A 25,179-nucleotide genomic window follows, 5' to 3' on the forward strand; every position below is an offset into this window, starting at 1 on the left:
AAAATATGCTCTTGATACTATACTATATGTTTTTTTTTAAATAAAAGTATGATTTCCCATACAAAAATCATGATTTATGCCCGTCCCGTAGTTTTACATACCACCCCATAACGCTTACATGTTCTGGCTATTACAAAGACACTGTTTCTTTAAGTGACATCACAGACAGCAGATGACATCACTCAAACCCTTGCAGGAGCCAAGGTCTCAAGCAGGCAAGTTCCCACACAATTTGATATGATTTATTTGCTCTTTCTGGTAGTTAGATAGGGTCCGTTAAGCTTAACCTTACCACCCCATAACGTATAATAGATAGGGAAACTGTTAAATTAGGGGTTTTTTTTCAACTGTAATGTAAAGTGAAGGAAATTTTAAACTGAATGGTATATTTGCTATCTTAGCTAGTCAATTACAGTGCTAGCTGCAGTCATTCAGAGGTGAAATTTACCACCCCGTAACATACCACCCCATAACACTTTGTATCGTTATGGGGTGGTAAGGGGAATGTAGAGGGGGTGATAAGGGGAATGTAGAGTGGTTGTCATTGCCATTTAGATTACACAATTCATAAAAATTATATTTATATAGTTTTACATACTGTGATGACTGGGGGAAACCTCTGTTCTTTCTGCAGTGAGCCCTTAGCAATGAGTCCATAGCAACCAGCTAATCTGTTGAATGCTGGTTCATCAGTATGCATTGGTCACTGTTAATATTTTATGACTATATTGTATGCCAATGTTAGCCTACTGGAGACTATTGTGGTGAGAAATAATTATTAACTAGTTGTGATGGACTTGTTGGGAAGGGCTAACTACAAGCAGAACGGAGGTTTCTGCGGTCATCACAGCAAATGAATGCATTTCAAAATGTGAGAGTACTTAGCTTTTTTGTGTATCTAGTGACAACCCAGTCATGAACTCTCTCTCTCTCTCTGTCTCTCTCAACTTGGCACACACACCTAGTCAGTGTAAATAATTATGATAATTTTCATAATTTGCAGACAATCATGGCTCCAATGAGTAATGCTGAACGACAGTGACTATTCTGTCCTCGCCGCAATGCTGATCCAGAGAGGAGGCAGTAGTATCTAGAGATGGAACGGCAAAGATGGAGACGAGATGTCGAAAGAGGGAAGAAGTTGTTAAGTTAAGGAAAAAGTGGAAGGAACAGAATGAGGCCCCGTCCATTTACTAGGGAAGTGCGGTGTAAGTTTAAATGTTACTAACGAAGGTATTATAGCAATATTATAAATGTGGCAACGGAATAGCCTAGAACTTGGGTAGGCCTAGCGTTCAGTAGCCTATGCACTTGCGGTGATAGCCAAAACTAATGTGAATCGCGGACTATCCTACAACCAAAATAACAAATAAAGCAGATTATTTGTACCTGCGTTAGCCAAATAAAGGACGGGACTGCACCCTTCACAAACCGTAAAAATGAAGTTTATTAGTTTTACAGTTGACAGTTCACTATCAGTCCACACAAACAATTCTGGTTTCCTTGCACTAGCCATTTTCGTCGTAGCCTATTCTGTCTGTTTGTATAGCCTACAGCACGCAAGCTTTGGTCAATTTCTGTAACAGAAACAGTGCCACCTCTAGGCCTGGGATATGAAGTAACGTGTTGAGTCGTGTTGAGATGGATCCGTTTGGACGCAAATATTCTTGATACGGTTCCAGGGAAGACGGAGGAAAAAAAGATTGGTTTGGTACGTGTGGACTAGCCCTGAAAGGAGAAAGCAGGCAAAGGCTAGCCTGGAAAATCCACACCCTGATAATCTAGAAAGATTAAGGGTCTGGCCACAAACAATCATGTAATGGCCCAACTCGAGGGGTGGCACCAAGCATGCATTTGAAAATCTCACTTCACGCAATTGGATAACACCAGACCAATGTTTACTCTGAATGATTCCGGACTTAGACGCAATTGGATAACACTACGATCAATGTTTCCAACGTTGCAGCGCTGTCGTCATCAGTTTAGCGCGCCTCTGGCCCGCTTATGTCAGATACGATTTGATTGGTTCCACGGGATGCAAGGGGAAAAGTGCGTGCATCATTGCTCATTGCCAGAGTGTCTCGCGAGAGACAATTCCTTTGTAACTCTTGCGAGAACTCTGGATTTCCAGGGTAGGCGAAGGCTAGAATGAAGGCTTTTGACACCCCTCCTGAGAGTACTTTATCTTTTTCACTGTACCCAATTTTATGATCATATTTCAAAAATGAATGTACTCAATCTTCTGAAATCTATCCATGTTGAATGTACCCAGTATCTCATGACATAAATTTGCATTTTAAACTTCATATCAATAAATATGTTTATATATACTTTGGATCTTGCCTTATTACGACATTAACAGTCCACACATTTGTCCAGAACTAATCAAATTATTGTTAAATTATGGAAACAAACAAAATTAACCACCCCGTAACAGGATTTACCACCCTGTAACATGACTTACCACCCCATAACATGTGTTTTTTTTTTTTTAAAAATACTAGAGAGTGAGTGAAATAGCCCATAAATAAATGTTTGATCATAGTGTGATGAAGTGGGCCTATTTACACATGTAACTTTAATTTGACAATAGGGAGTAAAATAGCCAATATTGTTCAAAACACCAACCAATGGGCATGCGGAATTCACAGTTTGAAGATTAGAATCTAAATTCTGCAAATCTCCAATTAAAAACAAACCTATAACTTTTAATATCAAATTAAGGACATTTTTATGCCAGGAAAACGTGAAATGTTCTGAATTCAATTTATGCATTATGTCTAAATGGAGCGCATCTTGTCCGTTTCGGGGTGGTAAAAAAAAAAAGACACCTGGGCTACAATAAAAAGGAAAATATGAATAGGGATTTATGCCTGAGGTGGGAAAATGTTTTTTTATGCAGGTCATATATGTCTTATATCATGTGGATGTCTTAAAATATGGCTTGTCCTACATGATTTTTTTAAAAAATGTCAAAGTGAAAAGGCACCGGTTTCGTAGAATGACCCTTATAGATTTTGCCATAACTCTTACAAATTTCTGTTAAACAGCAGATCAGAGCTTCCCTACAGCCAGTGAAACCAACATGGAGAAAAATCTAATGTACCTATAGCACCACCTGCTGACCAAAAAGTGAACGGCCATGGGCAGTGGTCAGCAGCCAAACCAAGATGAATTTGCTGCTGAATGACTGAAGCTAAGCAGGTGTGGGCTTGGTTAGTACTGGATGGTAGACCGCATGGGAAAATTAAGTTACTACTTGAAATAATGTGTGTGGGCTATAAGGGAGCAGTCTTTCCTCTAGTCACAGAAAAAACTGAATACCCTAATGCGGTGACGGGGATATTTTAGATGATACAAAGGTCCTGACTCCTGAATATTTATTAAAATAGAGTCTGCACACTTCTTGATTCTTTCCTTTCTTATGTTTTATTTTGTCATGCTTGGCGTAGAATTACGTTTTGTATTTCTGTTAATGATGTTGTTCTGTGGAACGAGCATTCATTTAAAAAAATCACAATATTCTATTCATATTAACAAAAATCACAGCCAACATTCAAAATTGCCTGTTAATAAGTTTGTTTTTCGAAACAGCATAACATCAGTGTAATGTGTTATGATTTTTGACATTTCATTGCTGTTAACATTATGCCAACTGCTGTATACAAAACACTTTGTTACTCAGTTCGGGTGGGTAAATATACTGGACAAATAAAACAAAGCCAGTCAGTACCTGATAAGCCAATCCAGCATCCAGGAAGAACGCCTCCTTGCTTCATCTCATGTTTTTGCTATTATAAAAACGTTTTTAAATAAATAAACAACAACAAAAATACAAATGCAGAGTGGCGATTCAACAGACCCACATACAAGGTAAAGTTAAGTGAGTGCATCAATGACTGGATACAGGTCTCCTCATTCCCATTACACCGAAGGTAAAACTGGCTATGTTCTCGTAGAGCAGAAACATGAGGGCCGCGGTCAGGACCGTCTGCAGGAGTTTGGCCTCCAACCCCTTAAACAGGCCCAGCATGCCGTATTGTCTGCAAGAGTTTAAAGGCCCGGGGGATTAACATTTGGCAGCATAGATTCACTACAGATGACAGGATTGCAATTGCTGGTGCTAATAAGAGCAAGATAATGGGTTCAATGATGGAGCACACATGCTAATCAACATGTACAGTATCTCACAAAAGAGAGTACACCCCTCACATTTTTGTAAATATTTTATTATCTCTTCATGGGACAACACTGAAGAAATGACACTTTGCTACAATGTAAAATAGTCAGTGTACAGCTTGTATAAAAGTGTAAATTTACTGTCCCCTCAAAGTAACTCAACACACAGCCATTAATGTCTAAACCACTGGCAACAAAAGTGAGTACACCCTTAAGGGAAAATGTCCAAATTGGCTCACTTTTGTGAGATACTGTATATCTGTACTGTTACGACCACCTGGTTCTTGGTTGAGTACCATAAAGGGGAGACCACACCAAAACGTTTAAATTAAAGATGACAGATTTTTCTGACACTGAGGCAGTTTTGTCTGAAGATGGCAGAGGTTTTTCTGACGCTGACACCCGAGTCTGAGGATGTCCTAAAATGAACACTGTACATGGGACAAAGCCATGTCAAACTGTAATAGGCTCCTTTTATACTTCTATATCGCTTTGGAGGTATATCAACTGCATAAATGCACATGTAGAAGATAAGATAAGAAAGAGTTGGCTTGTGTTCTTACCTGACTCTGTTGATCAGCAGGTACATGACACTTCTCAGGCTGCTCATCAGCCTGGACCGGTCTGTCTGTTGCCTGTGTTGGCCGAACTATGAACAGACACAAACCAAAAAGAGAAGATACCTCAGTGCAAGCCACAAAACATATCATATTACATACATCACACAATAGAAAAGTCCTAATACAGACTGTTAGTGGATGACTTATAAGCTGTTTTCATTGTAAAATGACAGTAGACATTAGACATTGCTGATCTTGGGAAAAACACTCACCCTGAGGATTGACTGCACTGTTTGCAGAGGGTATGTCAGAGTAGTTGCAACTGCCTTGGCAACAGCACCAATGAGGAATACTTCCAAAGAGGACAACTTTAGGGTCAACAGAAAGGTATGATATCAGCTCAAAAGCTCAGCTGAAAGAGTTTTAAAACTTCTCACTCATATCTCATCTACTCAGCACATCACATGGAAAGGCTTATCTTCCTCCCCCATATCAAGTGATCACTCAGCCAGATAATGAGATGATCAGCAAACTGTGTTGTGGCTGGCCAGAAAAAGCTGGTGACAAATCACCAATTAAACAAAGAAATTACTTAGTAATTTGTATTTTTAGTCTATGCATAGTTCATCTATAAGTGATTTTTTTATTATTATTATTATTATTATAAACATGCAGACTACCCCATTATCTTCACCTGCATCTGATAATAAGTGACCACTCAACAGTAGAGTGATGGTGACAGATAACCGATAAGACACACTTGTGACCCTTAACGCCACTATTGCCCTCTCACCTCTCTGTGGATGCCCCTCCCCAGTTGCCTCTTCAGGCCCTCGTAGATCATGAATTGCACTGCAGGGTTCAGGACCAGCAGTAGAGAGGGGAAGGTACCGTTCCACAGCGCTCCAACACCCTCATCCTGCACTATTTGAGTGAAGGCATCTAGAACCCAGATCAGACAGAGATGGTTATAATGACCTTATCACTAGGGTGTCTACAGTTGATCTGGTAGTGAGGCTTTTCCTTGATGTCATTATGTTAATTGTTATCGTCATTTATTATTATTGATTAATATTCCGAGTTGATATAGTATAGGCTACTATTAAAGTTAAAAGTCTTCCCATCCTGATGCACCATGTCCTTACCCATTATGCCTGTGTAGTGAGTAGGACGTATATCTGTATTGCGGAATTTTGCCCCTTGCAACTTCAGCCTGGTGTTTACCACCCATAGTGGTGTAGTTACCAAGACATTCACTACTCCTGTAGGGTAACAGAAAGGAAAAGGGAAGTAAGGAAGGCAGCATTGTTGTTTTGTCTCCTTTTCGTATGAAAACTCACATCCTTCAATAGCATTCAGTAAATCCTGTACACCCATGCCATCTAAAACCATCTCAAATTTTGATGATAACTGATTGTCACAGTAAATGATTAGTGCCAGAAACTCCAACCCGGTCATTTGTCAGTGATGGTACCAACCTGCTACAATGCCTATAATGAGGTCTTTAGCTGGGCTGGCTCGATGTCCCTGGCGCCAGCCGGCCTTCAGACTGTGGAAGCAGTAGAAGTATACAAAGTTGGAGCAGCAGAGGCTACAAATGACTGGAAACCAGCCTCTGTAGGGAGCCAAGCTGCAAGCAAGATGAAGGGAGAGGAGAAGATTGAGTATACACATAGCGTTTTGCATGCCAAACCATATTGCTCAATGTGTGATGATCACAAGGTGCACCTACAGTCCTTCCTCTTTTATGATCTCAGACAGAATAGCTGGAGTTGACTGGGATTTTCTCTTTTCATCCACTGTGAAAAAGAAAGAGGGGGTGAGAAATGTAGCCTGCAGCCAAAATAAGTCTTCCTTTAGGCCTATGTCATAATGTGATATTGCCAAAATCTGATTTGGGAACTTTATGCATTTTAGTGACGTGATATGGTTTTAGTTTAGGCTAGTGTCAAAGTCTTATCATGGGTAATCATCACATTTTGACAATGGAATAAGCTATGCCAGTTTAAGCTCTGTGTGTATGCCTACCTTGCAGACGTAATCGTGCAGTGTCGAGAGGGAAGAACACCGTCATTGCTGTGACGCTGCCCTATTGGGGTTAAAAAAACAAACACCTGATTGACACTTCGCCTTAAAGATCGAACAACAGAACAAATTCGTGTGATTCACACTGATTACGGGATTGTAAAATTCCACTGGATGTATCAGCACACGCAACTAACTAACTAACTAACTAACTAACTTCAAAAACATCAAAGTCGGAAGTCGATCGTGACACTTGGCAAATAGCAGATTCAAGCGTAAGATGCGGCACAATTGTTGTCTTGTTATCTTCAAGCAGTCATTGGACAATTTATGTGAGTTGAATTGAATTTCTTACTTTCGACTGTCCTATTTGCTCTGTGAGAATGTAGTAAAGTAACTCACCATAGCCCCTGCAACGGCGTGCACTAAGCTTTCGTAAGAAAAAACTTCAGCAGCTTTAGAATCTCCGTACGCCATTTGGCTAGTTTCCGTAGAATATGATCTAATGTGCAAAAGGAAAAAACAGCAACAATACTGCAGATAAAGGCAGTTGCGTCTGCTGAAAATGCGATGAAAATACCGAGTGTAACATGCAGTTTCACTTCCAGGTCGTTCCTGGCCAATAGCAGCGATCTCCCGGTTCCATTGAGAAATCATTGGGCAGAAATAATTCGGCCTCTTCGAATCAGCCGCGGCGATTCCCCAAAATAGTGCAATGTTGACATGTGGGGCTGTATTTTGGGCTCCAGCGCATGGCGTAAAGCTCGTTATTCACCCGCGCAAACTTAATTCGGTATTTTGCACGTTTATTTTTTAAACATTGCGACCAGGGGTGTGGCAATTAACAACCTAGGGAGGGGCCTGGCGCGTTGTCTAAAAATCGCTATCATACACCAACTTAACCTGGTCAGAAGTCAATGGCGAGTTGTTCATATGCTACTTTAAGAGCGCATGTCAACAGTCATATTGGCATATTCTATCATTCATGAACGCACACCAGCGCACGTCCATGCAAAGCATTACAAATTGCACGATTACAATGGGAAACATAATTAGAATAAAGATATTACGAAATACTGTACATCTCGTGATGAGTAGTTATTCACCATCATTTGCAAATAGGTAATGACGGTTAAAAATGATTAGGGGAGAGGCAAGAGACATGTATGGAGCACAGCTGAAGACCCACTGTCACGAGATATAAGCAACTCCTCTGCAGGATAAATGTTGTTTTATTCAGTCATTTGAGCAATATTAGGGTAAGTGTTGGTTTTTCCAGCCTATGTTTTCGATGGTAATCCATTGTCAGTCAATAGTGAAAGTAACTGCAACTGTCTTCGTTGACTGACACCTTGGTGAAGTTAGTTTCACTTTGCCAATGAGTTCAAATAATAGACGAGTGCAAATGCGTGAAGGCTATGCTAGGTTTTAGTAATGCATGGTTGAATGAATGACTATTTCATACGTTCTCGCAAGCAGCCTCCTTCAAATGCGCCGTTGAATGCTAAAATACAGATGCATTTATTTGACATATCGCGCTTTGCGCCGTTAAAGGGAATGCCAGATGTCATTCTCATTGGTTTAAAATGATGTTACGCCCCAAACACACCCATATGACTGATTAAAAAACCTAGGAACACCTTGTTGCGCCATGCGCTCCACTTTTGATAACGAAACCCCTCCCAATGTGAACTGGATATCCTACTAAATTTGAATAGACTTTTGACGAGTGACGATGCACTTTAGAATGTCATGATAGGGCCCGTGGAAGCCGATCTCGAATTATTTAGCCAATTATATAGCCTAGCCTAGCTATTAAGAGACTAGACTTTTTTTTCAAAAATAGCCTATAAACTAAACTGGGTGACATGTGAGACACTCTCAGCTGTTTTGTATAATATAGCGTAGCCTAGTTCTATATTTAACGCAAACAATGGTGAAATCGATTAATGAAATCGATGTAAAATAGGTTTGCTTTTTTTTCAACTTGTCATCCTATCTTTTTGCAAGGCACTATATTTATATTTAAATCATAACGCCATCTGTGGGAACAACAGGTGGAAAACCTGAGGAAGATTTTGAGTTTCCCAGACAGTTGTGGACTTATAGTCCTATAGTAGGCCTACATGCATGTGGACTTTGAAGTCCAGCTAATATGCCCACCAACTTGGTGGGCATGTAGGCTATAGCCCCACTAGACTTTTACAGAAAAGTTTTGTTTAGTCCCCGGGGGCCACTCACTACCCACCCACCCCGCGCTGGGGCCCGGGTGGGTGGGTGCCGAAACCATGGCACCCAAGATGACAACATTTTTATGGTGCTTTTCTTTGCAAATATGTGGTTGTTGTGGTACCAAACATCTAGACAGACAATGCAACTCATTCTTAGTCATTCAATAATGAGGCAACAACCTGTCTGTTGGAACCCATTTCTGTTAGGGGGTGTGTTGAAACGGATGGTGTGTGCATTGTAGACCTAGACTACCTACTGTATAGTGCACATATATGAGCGCACCCCGGCCTATTTGGAGAGCAAATAGACTGTCCAGATTGCCAGTCCGCCCCTGGTGTCTGGTAGTTGGCTGTTGCCACAGTGAAAATAATTTGAAAATGCATTGATACTGCTGAAGGATATCATTTGAATGCTTACATTAGTCTCTAGTTTTTACATCAAATCTGTCTCTGAAATATTTGGGAATTTCCACAGCTATAGACCACAACTGCAGTAATATTTCAGACACATAGCAATCACAGGAGGGTTAGGGACTTGCTTGTGATTTGCACAATGCACATGTGTGACTTACTCTCACCTCTGCTAATAAGCATCAGAAAAGTGGCCGTACATTTATCCCACTTTACTGGACTAAACATGAACTGTGAGTGGGCATATGTATTGGATCAGAAGATATTCTCATGCATAAAAACACATGCAAGTAGGGAACTAGAGCACATAACTACTCAAGTAGCTATTCCTACTGTCACTCATGTCTCTAGACTGTTGTTTATCTATAGAGCTCCAGCTTCTACTCCGGCATCATTATGGCTTCTCTACTTCCCTCTTCTTTTCTGTAATGTCATCGGCTCTCTCCTCCATGTGCTTCTTTTACCTCTCTCTGATCTTCCTCTCTGAACCGGGATAATATTCTGATATAGCACTACTGATTGCTATCTTCACATCAAAACTTAAAATTTACTCGCAGATGGTAGCATATGAGGTATCACTATAATGCATAAAAACATGTCACATGTAAATTTAGTGAGTAAGTATTATTATTATTATAAGTATCTTTCCAGAAAATAAAGAAGGATATACAGTAAATCGGTGTAATTGTAATTTGTCAAAAATGTTTTAGTTGCCTACTGTATTACTTCCTAAAACGATCTGATACACTTACAGTACACGCACAACTTACTCAAATAGCTGACTGTTTTTATTGTCGCTTCTGTCTGATTGAGGGAATGGATTGGACTGATTCAGACTATTTCTTTTTTTTAGACTTCTTGAACTTTCCTGGATTCTTAGCAAAAAACCTCAGCTCCTCGTCTACCTTCCGCCAGAGCTCCTGTATCTTCCAGCTCATCATCATTATAGAGCGTCTTCATTTCCCTCTCCTTTTCTGCAATGTCTTCTGATATCTCCTCCATGTGCTTCTCATGCCTCTTTCTGATCTTCTTCTCGGACCACGTGTAATACTCTCTTGGGTACCACTTGTTGACGTTGAGGGCCATCAGGGTGTCTATCTTCTCCTTGAGCAAAGTCACCTGGGTCCGGTTTGCCATGTCCTTGTTGTCGAAGACTACGAACCCTCCAGTGCATTCCCGAATCAGATCACGCAGCTCTTGGTCTGCACTGCTGATAGCATCACTTGGAGCAGTCCCTTCCAGAGTGTCTCCATTGGTAAATAACAAGTATACCGCCAGACCCTCTTCCCAAACATGCTTTGTATCATTTTATGGACTTGAATGTCATCTTTTGTCAGGTTGCCAATAGGCAAATCAACCAGGAAGACGTGAGGACCAGGCTTCTAGAAAGACAAACTTTTTAGGATCTTACGAATAACTTTCTTCTCATCACCAAAAGAGTTTTTGAGTCCTGGCGTGTCAATCACAGCCACAGGCCTTCCGTCCACTGTCCCCTCTCTTCGATCACAAACCTGTGTGACCCTGCTCAGAGTCTTGTTCACAGGGAATACTTGCTGCCCAAGAATGGTGTTCCCACTGGAGCTCTTCCCGACCCCTCTCCTCCACAACAGCATGAAACGCCACTCGTCCATCCCAGCTGCACTGACACCTCTGTCTAATGATGAAATATTACTAGGGGCAAAAATACATAAAAATACATTAAAATATCAAATAAATGATACATTACAAATACCCTTATTTTAAGTGTATCAAAATTAAACTACGAAATACAGTAGCCACGCCTTGTATCAAAATACTGTATTTTTGTCAAAAGAGGAGACCCAAGGTCTAACCAAGGAGCAGGACCGGAGCACACAACGCTTTAAGTGATTTTTATTAGTGCAAACCAACATTTCAACGCCCATGCGTCTTCTTCAGAGTCAAGACTTTGACTCAACAAAGTCACAACTGAACTGGTCAAGTGGTACAAATTAACCACCGAACCTATTGACAGCCACAGAATGTGGGCTTTTAAAAGTAACCAGTTATATTACCTTAAAATAATGGCTTCAAACTCATGGTACACTGACATATAATACAGAGAATGAAGTCATTGTGTTGCTTTAGGTGATACATGGGCCAACTTTTTTGAGCAATGTTGCAGGGCAACCACATAACCGGTTCCATGCGTTCCAATAGTTATGTTAATTTGCCTATACTGATTAAAATGTTCAAGAAAAACTAGACTGCATTTCCGGCGGGAACTGCGAAAGTGTGCTTGCCCTGGTCCGGTCACCAACGTGAGCAGACAGTGGCATATGCTATGCTGAACCTGGCTTGATCCAGGCATTGTAACAGTGCCTTTCAGTGTTGGAGCAGTGGCAATATCTCAAAAGCTCTAGGAGAGGGCTATTCAACTATTAGCTTGCGGGGTGAATGCGGTTCGTTGGATTTTACCTGTGGCCTGCCTTTGAATTTAGCTTCTATGACTAACCTTACACCAACCTTGCACCAACCTTGCGCCACCACCTTGCAACAGAAAGAATGGCAATTACAGTGATGTCACGGTTTGTCAGATTCATGTGAAATTTGGCAAATATGATGCCAGGATGTTGCTGATGTTAAATTGTGAAGGGATTTTTGAAATGTTGTAATATGTCATGATTTTAATATCTCACCATATAAAGAGGAAATGTGTCATAAAGTCACAGTGCATTGAATGAATGGTCTGAAACTTCTCAGGTTAATAGATATTATGATTATGATGATATTCAGACACCCAATGGGCCTGCCTGGCATAGCGCCACCACCTGGCCAAGTAGGAAATGTGCCAGAAATGGACAATGCCTTAAGTGATTGATCTGAAACTTTATAAAATATTGGATATCATTATTGTGATGATATTCACACATACTGTATAATTCACATGCCTAGCATAGCGCTACCATCTGGCCAAACAGGAAATATGCCAGAAATGCTCTATGCTTTGAATGAATGGTCTGAAACTTCTAGATATTATAATTATGATGATATCCAGAGACCCTTTGGGCCTGCCTGGCATAGTGCCACCAACTGGTCAAGCAGGAAAATGTGCCAGAAATTGGTAATGCCTATATTGGTTGATCTGAAACTTTGCAAAATATGTGAGCACATGAAAGTTTCAGGTGAGCACATGAAAGTTTCACGTGAGCACATGAAACTAAACTTTAGATTTTTTTTGCTTATGTCCCCTTAGGGGCTCCGTAGCGTTGCTAGGCAACATCAAATAAACAAAATGAGAGTCTTTTCAAGGTATTAAAAGTGTACGTGTGATTACGAATGGATGTGTGTGGTTTGCAATTAGAATAAACAAGAAATAACATTTCCAATAATTTCCCATGATAAATTACATATTTGCACCTTCCTTACTTGTGAAGCTCACACCGTATTTAGTGAAATGTAATACAACGGTGCCACCTAGCGTTCAGATGTATTTAACATTAACGTGACATTTCCTGCTTATTCTTTCGTCAACTCCATGCTTTTAGGAAAACAATCTTTTTATCATAGTTCCCTCTTCAATGAGCGATTACCAGCTCGTTTTTGTAACAGAGATAGCTGTTTATTGTCCCTAGGTTTACAGAAACACCTATTCACATTAATACGTATGGAGTGCTGCCGACCACTGTTCATTACATGGCCCAGAATGCCTTGCATGTCAACACAGTAAAACCTAAATGCCCGTAAACATATGAATTTGCATACTTGTAACATTTTTAATTAAACTCTCCCATCATGATATTTAACAATAATGAATATTTTAATTTGAATACCGTCAATGTGAAAATAACTGTACTACGTCAGCAATAAATAGCCTTGCCATTTCAGTTTGTAAGTCCATACTATCCCATGGCTGAGCAAGGATTTCATGATTGGGCAAGGTTGCCCATAGACATTGTGGCTGCCCAGAGACATTGTGCATACTTGGAAGGCATTGTAATAGAAGTACAACTGCAAATGTGAAAGGTGATAGTTACCAAATACAGGTGGGTGGTTTGCCAAATGCTGGAAACTTTTGGAATGTTTTCTCTTTTTTTTTTAGCTTATGCACCCTCACATTGGAGTCCCGAGTTCAAATACAAAATTTGGTATCAATATGTGACAGTGTTCCTGAGATATGGACGACTTCCTGTTTCAGAGCTTCACCGCCGATTTTGTTTGGCTGTGACGGGCAAACGCTTTCGAAAATCAAAAATCCTTCTGGTAACTTTTGTGAGGCTTGGTCCAAGGATAATGCACGTCAAGTTTCGTGGCGTTCGGACCAAATTTGTGACCTGTGAACATTTAGTTTCGCTTTCTGTTCAATCAAATATGGCAGACAAACGACACGCCCACCTGACGTCATCTTCGCGAGCAACTTACACCGGTACTGACCGGACATTTTAAAGTTGGAACGGTGTCTCTGTCTCAAAGGGCCTAGGCGCTAGATCTGACAAAAAAGTAGGGAGACGGGAATAATAAAACTTAAGAACAATAAGTGTGCTGCTTTCAGCAAGCACACTTAATAAGTTGCCCAATATCAAAAGGAACGTGCCAGAATAACAATACTCAGGAACATTGCCCATCAACATTGCTCAGAAAGGTGCCTCTGTACACATCACAGTCAAAGTTGCTCCAAAGTTCTACCAAAAACAGGCAAACTTATACGTGTGGGTGAGCAAGTAAATATGGGGTTGAGTGAGTGGGTTGGTGTGATTAAAGGGATTGTGTGTGTGAGCAACCTACAACACCCTAATGTTCTTGCTTTGTTCAGGCTCCTCATCAGATGTGTAAATATCTGTTTGCATGTCAGTTTCGTCATTTAACTCAACTGCAGATAGAATTATACAGATTTGTTTTAAAAGCTGAGTACCACACTCTTGCTTTAGGAAATGAATTGATTTAGAGCACATTTTGAATGCATTAATATCCAACTCAAAATGCTGTACTAAAATAAAATGAAAGGAAATACCAATTCATTCAGTGGTCTATACTTGTTGAAGGAGAACTGTAAAACTCCTTCATTTTGCCTGTGTAATTCATACCAGCTTGCATGATTAATGCTCTTTTTTGATTAATACGATGATACTTACAATTTGTGAATGAGTCCTTTGTCAAATCATCTTGTTTAGTTTCAGAAGCTGGGGGAAAACAGGGTTTATCCAAAAGGGTCATTGCAAAGTGTACATCCTTGAATATATCCTCAAATAGTTTGTTATCAACGACTGATCGTGTTCAATACTTGAGCCTTCAGAAGGTTTAGAAATTAACTGTAACTCCAAATAATATTAAATGTTGCTGTAACATAACAGTTACAGTTATCGGTCTCCAACTTCCCTGTGTACTTGGCCACAGAATAATGAAAATGACTTCACGGAAGCCATGTCTCCTGTTTACTATTTGAAGAATGTTGAATGTCAACAAACCTCAGAAAGAATCCTGTTAAATATTGTGCCTGTTTGAAGTTTTAGTCACATGAGTAAACAAAGTCCGTCACACCAGTATTTGCTTCCAATAATATTTGTTACTTATAACGTTTCGGGCGTGAGCCCTCCATCAGACATGACTTGTCATCCATCATGTTATATTGTATAGATTCATATTGTAATAAAACTGTAGCAATTGTGACTACATTTCATATCAGTTGCCTGGTACAAGCCGACTCAACTGCAAATTAAATTATGATTCTTTTAAATCTGAGTACCACTCATTTTTTATGAAATTAATTGATTTAGAGCACATTTTGAACACATACATGTCAAATTCTAGACCAAAATACCATACTGAAATGAAATTGAAGGTAATACCAATCTTATCAATACAGTGGTCTATCCTTGTTGAAGGAGGACTGTTGTAGAAACTCATGAATTCATTTAGCCTGTATAATTCATACCAGCTGGGACGATTCAGTGCTCTATTTTGATTAACATGATTGTACTTACAATTTGTGAGTGAGTCCTCAGTCAAATCATCTTACTTAATTTTAGAAGTTGGGGGAAACCAGGTTTTATCCAAAGGGGTCATCAAGTGTACACCTGTTGAAAATAAATCCTCAAATAGCTTGTTATCAGAGACTGACGAGGTTGATAGTTGAGTCTATATAAAAAGGTTTCAAAAATTAGCTGTAACTCAAAATAACTTTAAATGTTGTTGTAACATATCAGTTAAAGTTATCGGTCCCCAACTTCCCTGTGTACTTGCTGGCCACAGAATGATGAAAATGACTTCACGGAAGCCATGTCTCCTGCTTACTATTTGAAGAGTGTTGAATGTTAAAAGACAAATGTTGCACCTTGTGATCTAGTGATGAGGAAGAATTTTTTAAAATCAGATCGTGCCTGTGAGATTCACAAACAACATTCGTCAGCTGCTGTCTAATCTTGTTACATGCCCCAGTCTGTTTCCTGTTAAATTTTTGGTGGAGGTAATTATGCTACATTGTACAGTTTCACAACATAATTAAACTGTAGAAAATGTGACTACATTTCATGTTGGTTGTCTGGTACATGTTTTCAGCATGGTGTGTACTTCAAAATTGCCATCTTATGTTTATTGCCTATTGTCTATGTGTAGGGAACTTGTTTTGTCTATAGCTACAGCTAATCATAGTCTAGCAGAAACATGGTTGTACACATCTCCCTCTTTATTGGGCTGAACTGTGTGAACTGGGTGAGTATGATCATAAATTGCTTTACAGCATAGCAGACATATAACAAAAGCATGAACCAGATAACATCCTCAGGTGTATATATATATAGATATATAACAAACATATATATGTGTAGATTTGATAAGTACATAGGGGAAGAATGGGATGGGTCAGTGTAACAGAACTGTATGATACAAATTTTCATCCAAAGCAAAAATGATCCTGTGCTGCACTTCTTCCTAAAATGCTCTATGATAGTTCACAGAAACACAAAACTTGTTACACATGTCTGACTGGGAGTGAAAACTGAACAGTGTCATTCAGGGCCATCATCAGTCCCTTGGGCCGTGTCTCCAATAGAAAAAAGCTATGGTGCATTGACATATCTCTGGACTGGCTCATTTTTCCTCAGGTTTTTGAACCTCGGTGGATTCTCAGCAAGAAGCCTCAGCTCCTCATCTACCATCCTCCAAAGCTCCCGTTTCTTATCCTCCAGCTCATCACCGCTGTAGAGCCTTTCCACTTGCCTCTCCTTTTCTGCAATGTCTTCTGATCTCTCCTCCATGTGCTTCTCATGCCTCTCTCTGATCTTCTTCTCGGACCACGGGTAATACTCTCTTGGGTACCACTTGTTGCCGTTGATGGCCATCAGGTTGACTATCTTCTCCTTGAGCAAAGTCATCTGGGTCCGGTTTGCCATGTCCTTGTTGTCGAAGACCACAAACCCTCCAGTGCATTTACGGATCAGATCACGCAGCTCTTTGTCTGCACTGCTGATAGCATCACTTGGAGCAATCCCTTCCAGAGTGTCTCCATTGGTAAATAACAAGATAGTATACCGCCAGACCCTCTTCCCAAACATGTTCTCAATAATTCTGTGGACTTGAATGTCATCTTTTGTCAGGTTTCCGATGGGCAAAACGACCAGGAAGACGTGAGGACCAGGCTTGTAGAAAGACAAACTTTTTAGGATATCACGAATAACTTTCTTCTCATCACCAGAGGAGTTTTTGAGTCCTGGCGTGTCAATCACAGCCACAGGCCTTCTGTCCAATGTCCCCTCTCTCCGATCACAAACCTGTGTGACCCTGCTCAGAGTCTTGTTCACAGGGAATACTTGCTGCCCAAGAATGGTGTTCCCACTGGAGCTCTTCCCGACCCCTCTCCTCCCCAACAGCATGATACGCCACTCGTCCATCCCAGCTGCACTGACACCTCTGCCTAATGATAAAGGAAATACGTTGAACTTTTCTGATAGTTATCATGATAAATCCTCACAGAATACAGTGTTTAGTTCTTATTATATAGGTATACTAGATAAGTTATACTTAGTAATGCATTCCAATGGCTCTAATTTCTATGACACTCAATGTGCCAGGTAATGCGCATGCTAGACGACCCCTCCCACCCTGCCAGGTCCCTTTTCCAACTACTGCCCTCTGGTAAGAGAATTCAAAGTCTCAGGGGCAAAACATCCCACTTTTGCAACAGCACTTACCCTGCCACTATTAGGCTCCTTAATGCTCAGACACCTTGCAGAGTAAACCTGTACTAAATGCACCTTATAGACTGCACAAGACACTTTATGGGAAGCTGATTTAGCAAAAGGTCTTTACAGCTTTTTACTGGTTTGAATGATTGTCTGTGTGATTGTCTTTTATGTCCTGTATGTTCCTGTATATGTTTTGCCTTTTTACCTGGATTGGCACCAAGACAAATTCCAATCAACTGTGTGTTGACATGGCAATAAAGTATTGAATTGAATTGAATGCTGTCGTACACCAACTAATGCTAATTTCATTACAAGGCAAAATCATGTTGTTAATTCAATACCATGTGCTTGACCTTAAACACAAGCATGGGTGAGGCATACAGATGAGGTAGTTTTTCAGTAATTAAATTCCTTTTAAGTAGTACAATTTCCATGAAACTTTTTTAAGAACAGTAACTACAAACTGTCATTTAAAGTAAACCTTTTTCTTGTTCTGAATGATGAAAAGTGCTAATTACTCAACCACAGCCGCTTGATTACGTGTCAATAAATTAGCAAATATTAATATTACTGCCTGTTCTCAATGCATGGTTTCCACAGTGTATAAGTCTGTTTGTAGTGTTGCCTGCATTTTATAATTAGAGCCCCACATTTTATGTGATGTCAGAGAAATAGAAAAACACACACATTTATTAACACTTACTTTGTTCAGGCTCCTCCTCAGATGTGTAAATATCTGATTGCTTGTCTGTTTCATCATCATCTAAGTCAACTACAAAAAAAATAACACAGGTCTTTTTTTAATTTAGCATATCCTAACAGATAATATGGTTCAGGCTATGTGTTAAGTTGTAGCCCAAAAGTAGTGTTGCAATGAAATTATATTGAAAGCATTCTTCAGTCATCAATCTGTATCTCACAGTGTAAAATGAAGACTATTCTAAAACCTCACAAATTTATTTTATGAAATCATATCAGCTTGTACAATTCCATTATGGTACAGTATTTTAATAAATCTCACATACCAGTACAATTTTTAGATGCGGTGTCCTCAGTCAAATAATCTTGTGTAGTTTCAGAAGTTGGGAGAAACCAGGGTTTATCCAAAGGAGTCATTGCCAAATGTAATCCTGCTGAAAACATGAGGAAAGCAAAATATGTTGTCAAAAAATGAAATCTCCACATTATTACACATCCACATTATTACTGAATCTTTTAAAGTTGTCAACTAATCTAGCAAAGATTGTGGACTTACTGGCCTTGGAATGATGTGTGTGGAAGCCAGGGAAAGATTTAAATGACTGACACAGTGAACTGCCTGAATGATGACCATTTGAAACAAGAATGTTGCACCTTGAGATAAGACAATCTCAAGAAAAAAACATCTTAATCAGATTGTGCTTCTGAGATTTCACAAAACAGCATGCAAAAGAGCTAGAGCTGTAAGAAGGAAGGCACTTGATGTTTTTTTTTTGTCATTTTACTTAATTTCAATGTTCAATAGTATGTATGTATATATTGTTGTGTGTTTGCATTGAGTTCTTTTTACAGTGTTATTATTATCACCTGTTGTTTGCTCTGATTACGTATGACCTCAGCAGAACAGGACGGTACAGGAAACATGCTGATAGAAGTGCTGAATAATGTTTCCAGTTAGACCACATACTCTAGCCTTTAACCTATATGTTACTCAGGAGGTCACAGGTTACTTTCAGTGCACTATGCACCGCAATTTGCTGTCTTACAGTGTACTGGGAGAGTACTGGAATTGGAACTTATGATTTTTATATTCATAAGTGGTTTATGTCCTGATGTTTCTGTTATGCGTTCTTCCACATGAGATGACTGTTGTTATTTCATTCTGTCCCTGCACTGTCTCTGTGTGTGTACCTGTGTCTATATGGTTAGATTAAAGGGAATATTATGACTTTGACTTTGCAGTCATAATACAGTTTCACTGCATGGCTGCGTCAGTAGCTATCTGCTCTGAATTGGCAGGTTGCCACTAATCAGAGTCTGAATCAGTGTAGTCCATGTGAGATGGGATGACCAACGCCATCTCCCGTCAGCCTGGAAGGATACTTAAACCCTAACTATTTCCTTGTCTAGTTAGAGCAGCTGATGGATCTTTAGGTGAAGTCATGCTGTCTCTCCCTTGATGCGCATCATTGTAAATAAAACTCTGTTCCTGATTTTTCCTGCATTGATCTGACTGGGTCTTCATTCATCTGTGGTATCAAAATTACTATCAAATGGCAAGCATTGAATAGCAAAGAGGATTGTTTGGCTGTTGCCTTGCATATGTTTTGCTCTTAATATTTCAACTTTTTATGATTTTTATTCAGGTAGTGGTGGTGGTGTGTTTGTATATGAAAGAAGATTCCACAACCCACACACATCGTGCCACCAAAGTTAACACTGCTTCTCTGTTTATACCATGGTGAAATTAGTGGCACATTAATATTGACACATTTTTCAAAGCTTCCAGACCAGATATCATTTGAATGATTATTTCATTGTTATTCCAATGCTTGGTTGAATTTCCTACGTAATTTAGAACGACCATTAACCGTATGTTATTTGCACACCTATGAAGTAGATCCATTTTTTTGGCTGTATCACACTTGTATATTTATTATGTAGTTATTATGTACTTGATTGCCTGCCAATCCCTTACCCAAGAGAACAGAACACTGAATGGCTTACCCATTCAGTACATTTGCAGTTGTAACTCCTACTGGCACCACAAACATTGTTTCCCAACCTCACCACTAGGGGGAGCCTTTGTGTGAAGAATACTTTGTGTCCACTTGCTGTAAGCAAAGTCCTTTTAGGCAAGTCCCTCCACTTGGCGGCCATATTGCAACGCTTTTTGGGCACTCATTGGGCATCCTATTCGGCAGAAATGCACGTGCACAAGGCTTCACGACACCAGTCTTGCTCCTCCAGCGGCGAGTTCACAACACATGATTGGCACAATGTCTTCACAACACACCATATGATTGGCTAAATGTATTTACATCACACCACATGATTGGCTAAATGTATTTACATGTCGACGTTTGGCCGAGGAAGGGGTGGGATATGTGTAGACAACGGCCATATTGGCGTTACAAACTAGCCCCATGCATTTCTATATAGGATTTTTTGAGTGCTGTGTCTCCTCATTAGAAAGTCTCTGCAGTAAGGGAGATAGGGAGACTGACGGGTAACGTTTTAAACCAGGGGTGGGAAAACTTTTTGGCTCAAGGGCCACACTGGGTTTGGAAAATTGGCCGGCGGGCCGCACAACAAGTTCTCTAAGGAGAGTGAAAAGCAGTTTGCAGTAAAGCTAACCAACGTCGTCTCTATCGCAGCGGGCCGGATGAAAGTGCTTGGCGGGCCGGATCCGGCCCGCGGGCCGCAGTTTGCCCACCCCTGTTTTAAACAATAATCTGAATTTATTTACAAATATAAGTCTGTGAGTGGGAACAGGTCCGTCGCTAGAAGGCAAGCAAACCAAGCAATTGCTTGGGGCCCCGAGCTGGCCAGGGGCCCCAAGACAACGACTGGTTAAAAATAAAATGCAACGACAAACTGTGAGCGCCCCTTTTATAGTCAATGCAGTAAAGTGCAACGACACTGTTACCGGCAATACCGGGATCCCCCTCAAGGGGGCCCCTCTCAGTAGTCGCTGACAGCAGCCAGCCAGCCAGGTTTGTGGTCTCTGCTGCTGCCGCGAAAATATAAAACCTCGGCAGTCATAATGAAGCGGAGTTACAGCGCCAGAAGGGGCCAGAAGAGAAAGGAAGAGGATGACAAGAAAAAACAAGACAGTGGTAAGTGATAAATTACACTGGATACGATAGCTCTACTTGTCTTGTACAAATGGTGTAAATGGTGTCGCAGCAGGAAGGCTAGCCTAGCAAAAAATGTTTATGTTAACTACCTGCCTGACGGCCCATGCTGCTTGTAACAAACTAGAACAGTTAGCGCAACTTTTTTTTCGAACGGACGGAATATGGTTACATACTGTACTATATGGGATAAGGAAGACGCAGATCTGTTCCAGAATCACTGTTTATCGTATTTAATGACATAACATTGCTATAGCTTTGTAATAGGTTTTGATGAAAGTGGCATAGCTTCTCTGCTATACTAACTATTCGACCGTGATAATCTATTTACCAAATGGGGGTTAGGAAAACCACACGATAAATTCCGTGCATCAAAGCAGACTGGAACATTCATGTCTAGTAGTATTCATGCACGCCAGCTGTTTACTGTCTTTAAAGCATCAGGTGCGTCTGTCTAATTCTCAAACAGAAGAATGCTTAAATGCTATGTTAAGCTACAAGTAGGCCTAGGTCAATGTATAACATTAGCTTGGGATGTTTTTACAGTAAGCATTGGTAGTTGTGAAAGCAGCTGCATCCCTTCTAAATAACAAAATATGGAAATGCTAACATATCTTTTCTTTCTCCCTCAAGGTGCTTTGCTTTAATTTCTCAGCCCTCAGGCTCTTCCTAAGGATACCTCCACTGATGAAGATGGCCTGAAAGGTTAATCTTATGTGTGTGTGTGTGTGTGTGTGTGTACTTGTATTTATGTTGGATTTTTAAATTGCTATACAACCTGCACTCTTTATAGTTTGAACAATGCATCCTTTTTCTGCATAAGATGGCAGTGTTTTATTTTCTCACTTTGTGAGAACTGAAAAATGTTAATGTGAGTGTGTGTGTGTGTGTGTTTAAGTATGTTGGATTTAGTTATTGTGCACTTTTTTACATTTATATTGGATTTTATGGTACTGTGGTGTTTTTGCAAATGTTCAAATGTTCAAAACTAATGCACAGTATATATATGCAACTGCAGTATTGTACTGTCAAAATGTTGTATTTATATAAACTGTGGGTGAACTTAATGTATGGCTATGCGGTGGTTCCTGTAGGCTTTGCGTGCTGTGTGTGTGTGTGTGGGGCAAATTCCTTGAAACGGCCCTGAGTGGGAAGCAAGAAAAGGTAAAATAAAGTGTCAGCAAAGTGTATGTGTAGTGCATAAAAGGCAATAGGGAGTAGCTGTCTAAGCGAGAAAACAGCAAAGAAATGGCCAAAACTGCATAGTTTCTCTTTAAAGGACTGCCTATGCAGTTTTGGCAAATTCTTCACTGTTTTTGAGCTCCCCCTACAGCTTCAGAGTCGATATTTTACAACACTCCTCGTTCGGTCAGCCTGCCGTTTCCTCTTTCTCTGTTCCTCTGACAACGTTTTTCTCACTTTCTGCTTCTTTTTGGCCAGCTCTGCCATGACGTGTGTATGTGAGTAGTGCCATAAAGCAATTTGTTACTTTGCGAGACCTGAGACTCCTGCTAGACTTTCTGACTCCGAGGCCAGCAGCTCGCCATACCAAATGCATGGGTGTTTTTTCCGCACACAGACGGCCACCATTCAACCTAGAAAAAGTCATATAACCATCCCAATGACTTTGAAAGGTAAATTAAGCTAAAAAAAACGGCATAGTTCCCCTTTAATATGGCATAAATTCCAGACAATGTCAAACATTTTTAAGAATTTGGAAATGTGTATGTTATAGGTATACGGTGGCATATAAGATGTATTTTAGCAACCTTTTAGCACTGTCTGATGTTATCCTAATGTAAATAATAAAGGTTATAGTTTGCAGGGAATAGCATTAACATAGGCTAATTATGAATTACCCTTCACATCTCAAAAAGAACTTAACTCACTTCCCTCACAGATTATACCACATACAGGTATTATGATACAACAAGACACAATTGAAAAGTTTTTAAATAAAAAAATGAAACAATATTCTTGAGCAATATTCTTAAATGCTCTTCTCAGACCTTTGAAATCATTATAGAGATGACAAGAATAATCCCTAACACTACTCCAGCCGGCCCCAAAACTGCAGTGGCCATCAGCGATGTGGCAATGACTACTCCCATTTGGGTTTTAACTGGCAGCACTTCTGACATTTCTCTTGCATCCACCTCCTCTTTCCTCCAAAGAGCTCTCGTCTCTCTCTCCAACTCCTCGCCATTGTAAAGGTCCTCCAGCGCTTTCTCCCTGCGTGCAATGTCTTCATCCCTCTCAGTCAATATCTTTTCTTGCCTCTCTCTGATCTTCCTCTCCTGCCTTGGGTACAGGTTAGATTTGTAATACTGGTTACCATTAAGAGCCACCAGGGTTTCCATTTTCTCCAAGAGCTTGGCCACCTGGTCCCGGTCGCCCATGTCCTTGTTGTTGAAGGCCAGGAACCCTCCCCTGCACTTGCGGATAAATTCTCTGAGCTCCTCATCACCGCTGGCTATGACATCGTTCAGGGTCTTCCCCTCCAGCCGGTCACCATGGGTGAACAGGACAATGGTGAAGTCCCATACCCTCTTGCCAAATGTGCTCTCGATCAAATTATTGGTGCTTTTGTCCTCAAGGGTCAAACGGCCAATGGGGATGACCACCAGAAAGATGTGAGGTCTAGGCCTATAGGTCACACTCTGCAGGATCTCTTGGACGACCTCTTTTTTTGAACGCCTGGTCTCAAAGAGTCCAGGAGTGTCAATCACCGATACAGGTCTCCCATTGATGTCTTTGGTCCTTTTCTCGCAGAACTGTGTGACCCTGGACAGCTTCATGTCTGATTTGAAGAGCTCCTCACCCAGAATGGTGTTCCCAGCCGAGCTCTTCCCTGAGCCACTCTTACCAAGAAGTATGATTCACCACTCCTCCAGGGGGAACTGAGAAGAAAAAGAAATATATTATCATATATTACAGTTAATCTTTTGCTAAGATTAAAAGAATCTTGGTCAATATATAATTTGTCTTTTTTTATTTGACAAAAATTAAAAGTAATAAAAATACAAATTAAAAGGTATAATATGCAATAAGTGGTTGCATAAATATTCACTTTCCCATAAAGTGACCTAACTCAACAGCGGTCCAGCCAAATAGTCCTAGTATACTTTCACAAGTGAAATGGAGATCGCCTGAGTGCAGTGAATGTGTACAGTATAGTATAAAGGCACCTGATTGGATGGTCCAGTCACTGGTTAATCAGGATTCCTGATTAACTACAATTTCTACAATTCCACCATGAAGAACACTAAGCAACTCTTGGTTGTTGAAAAGTGAGGGGATGGATAGAAAAATTCAAGTCACTAAACATCCCCTGGAGTTCAGAAATATGGCAAATGTGTAAATCTGCCTAGAACAGGACATCCCCACAAGCTAAGGGACTGTGCAAGAAGAAGACTGGTGGGGGAGGCCACCAAGGCACATGACAACTCTGAAGGAGTTAAAAGCTTCAGCAGCTGATATGGGAGAGACTCTGCATACAACTACTGCCCGAGTTCTTCACCAGTCAAAACTCTATGGGGAAGTGGCAAACGCTCATATTGAATTTCGAATAAGGCTCGCCCAAAGACACGTGGGAGACTCCAAGGTCTAATAGAAGAAGGTTCTGTGGTCTGATGAAACCAAAATTGAGCTTTTTGGCCATCAGATTAGATGCTATTTTTGGCGGACACCAAACACTGCACATCACCACAAACACACCATCCCTACTTTGAAGCATGATGGTGGCAGCATCATGCTCTGGGGATGCTTCTCAGCAGCAGGCCCTGGAAGGCTTGTAAAG

General features: G+C 40.4%; 3 protein-coding genes across 6 annotated transcripts; all 3 read right to left on the reverse strand.

The window, feature by feature from the left end:
• Nucleotides 1-2,968: 2,968 nt before the first annotated feature.
• On the reverse strand, nucleotides 2,969-18,901 carry slc25a17 (solute carrier family 25 member 17). Of its 4 annotated transcripts, XM_048246215.1 has the most exons (11): nucleotides 15,346-15,781; nucleotides 14,497-14,544; nucleotides 10,177-11,077; nucleotides 6,768-6,828; nucleotides 6,472-6,538; nucleotides 6,218-6,369; nucleotides 5,885-6,001; nucleotides 5,533-5,681; nucleotides 5,012-5,107; nucleotides 4,743-4,828; nucleotides 2,969-4,043 (listed from the first exon to the last, which is right to left on the reverse strand). In XM_048246215.1, exons 4-11 carry the CDS (start codon nucleotides 6,811-6,813, stop codon nucleotides 3,893-3,895), a joined length of 864 nt encoding a protein of 287 aa, XP_048102172.1. In that variant the 5' UTR covers nucleotides 6,814-6,828; nucleotides 10,177-11,077; nucleotides 14,497-14,544; nucleotides 15,346-15,781; the 3' UTR covers nucleotides 2,969-3,892. The 4 variants fall into 4 exon arrangements, 2 of the variants coding, with proteins under 2 accessions (XP_048102172.1, XP_048102170.1); XM_048246213.1 differs by lacking the exons at nucleotides 10,177-11,077; nucleotides 14,497-14,544; nucleotides 15,346-15,781 and adding an exon at nucleotides 7,167-7,519 and having other exon boundaries at nucleotides 2,970-4,043; XR_007193739.1 differs by lacking the exons at nucleotides 2,969-4,043; nucleotides 4,743-4,828; nucleotides 5,012-5,107; ... (3 more) ...; nucleotides 6,472-6,538; nucleotides 6,768-6,828 and adding exons at nucleotides 18,248-18,316; nucleotides 18,570-18,677; nucleotides 18,800-18,901 and having other exon boundaries at nucleotides 10,178-11,077; nucleotides 15,346-17,273.
• Nucleotides 10,283-11,037, reverse strand: LOC125295645 (GTPase IMAP family member 7-like). Its single transcript, XM_048244995.1, has 2 exons — nucleotides 10,803-11,037; nucleotides 10,283-10,653 (listed from the first exon to the last, which is right to left on the reverse strand). Exons 1-2 carry the CDS (start codon nucleotides 11,035-11,037, stop codon nucleotides 10,283-10,285), a joined length of 606 nt encoding a protein of 201 aa, XP_048100952.1.
• Nucleotides 18,902-23,032: 4,131 nt separating the features above from the next.
• LOC125296346 (GTPase IMAP family member 7-like) lies at nucleotides 23,033-24,253 on the reverse strand (the record flags this gene model as incomplete). The annotated part of the gene is made up of 1 exon (XM_048246224.1): nucleotides 23,033-24,253. A coding segment is annotated over one exon (870 nt), but the record flags the coding sequence as incomplete, so codon positions are not given.
• Nucleotides 24,254-25,179: the final 926 nt, after the last annotated feature.

The sequence above is a fragment of the Alosa alosa genome, chromosome 6 (assembly GCF_017589495.1).
Source record: "Alosa alosa isolate M-15738 ecotype Scorff River chromosome 6, AALO_Geno_1.1, whole genome shotgun sequence".
Taxonomy (NCBI): domain Eukaryota; kingdom Metazoa; phylum Chordata; class Actinopteri; order Clupeiformes; family Clupeidae; genus Alosa; species Alosa alosa.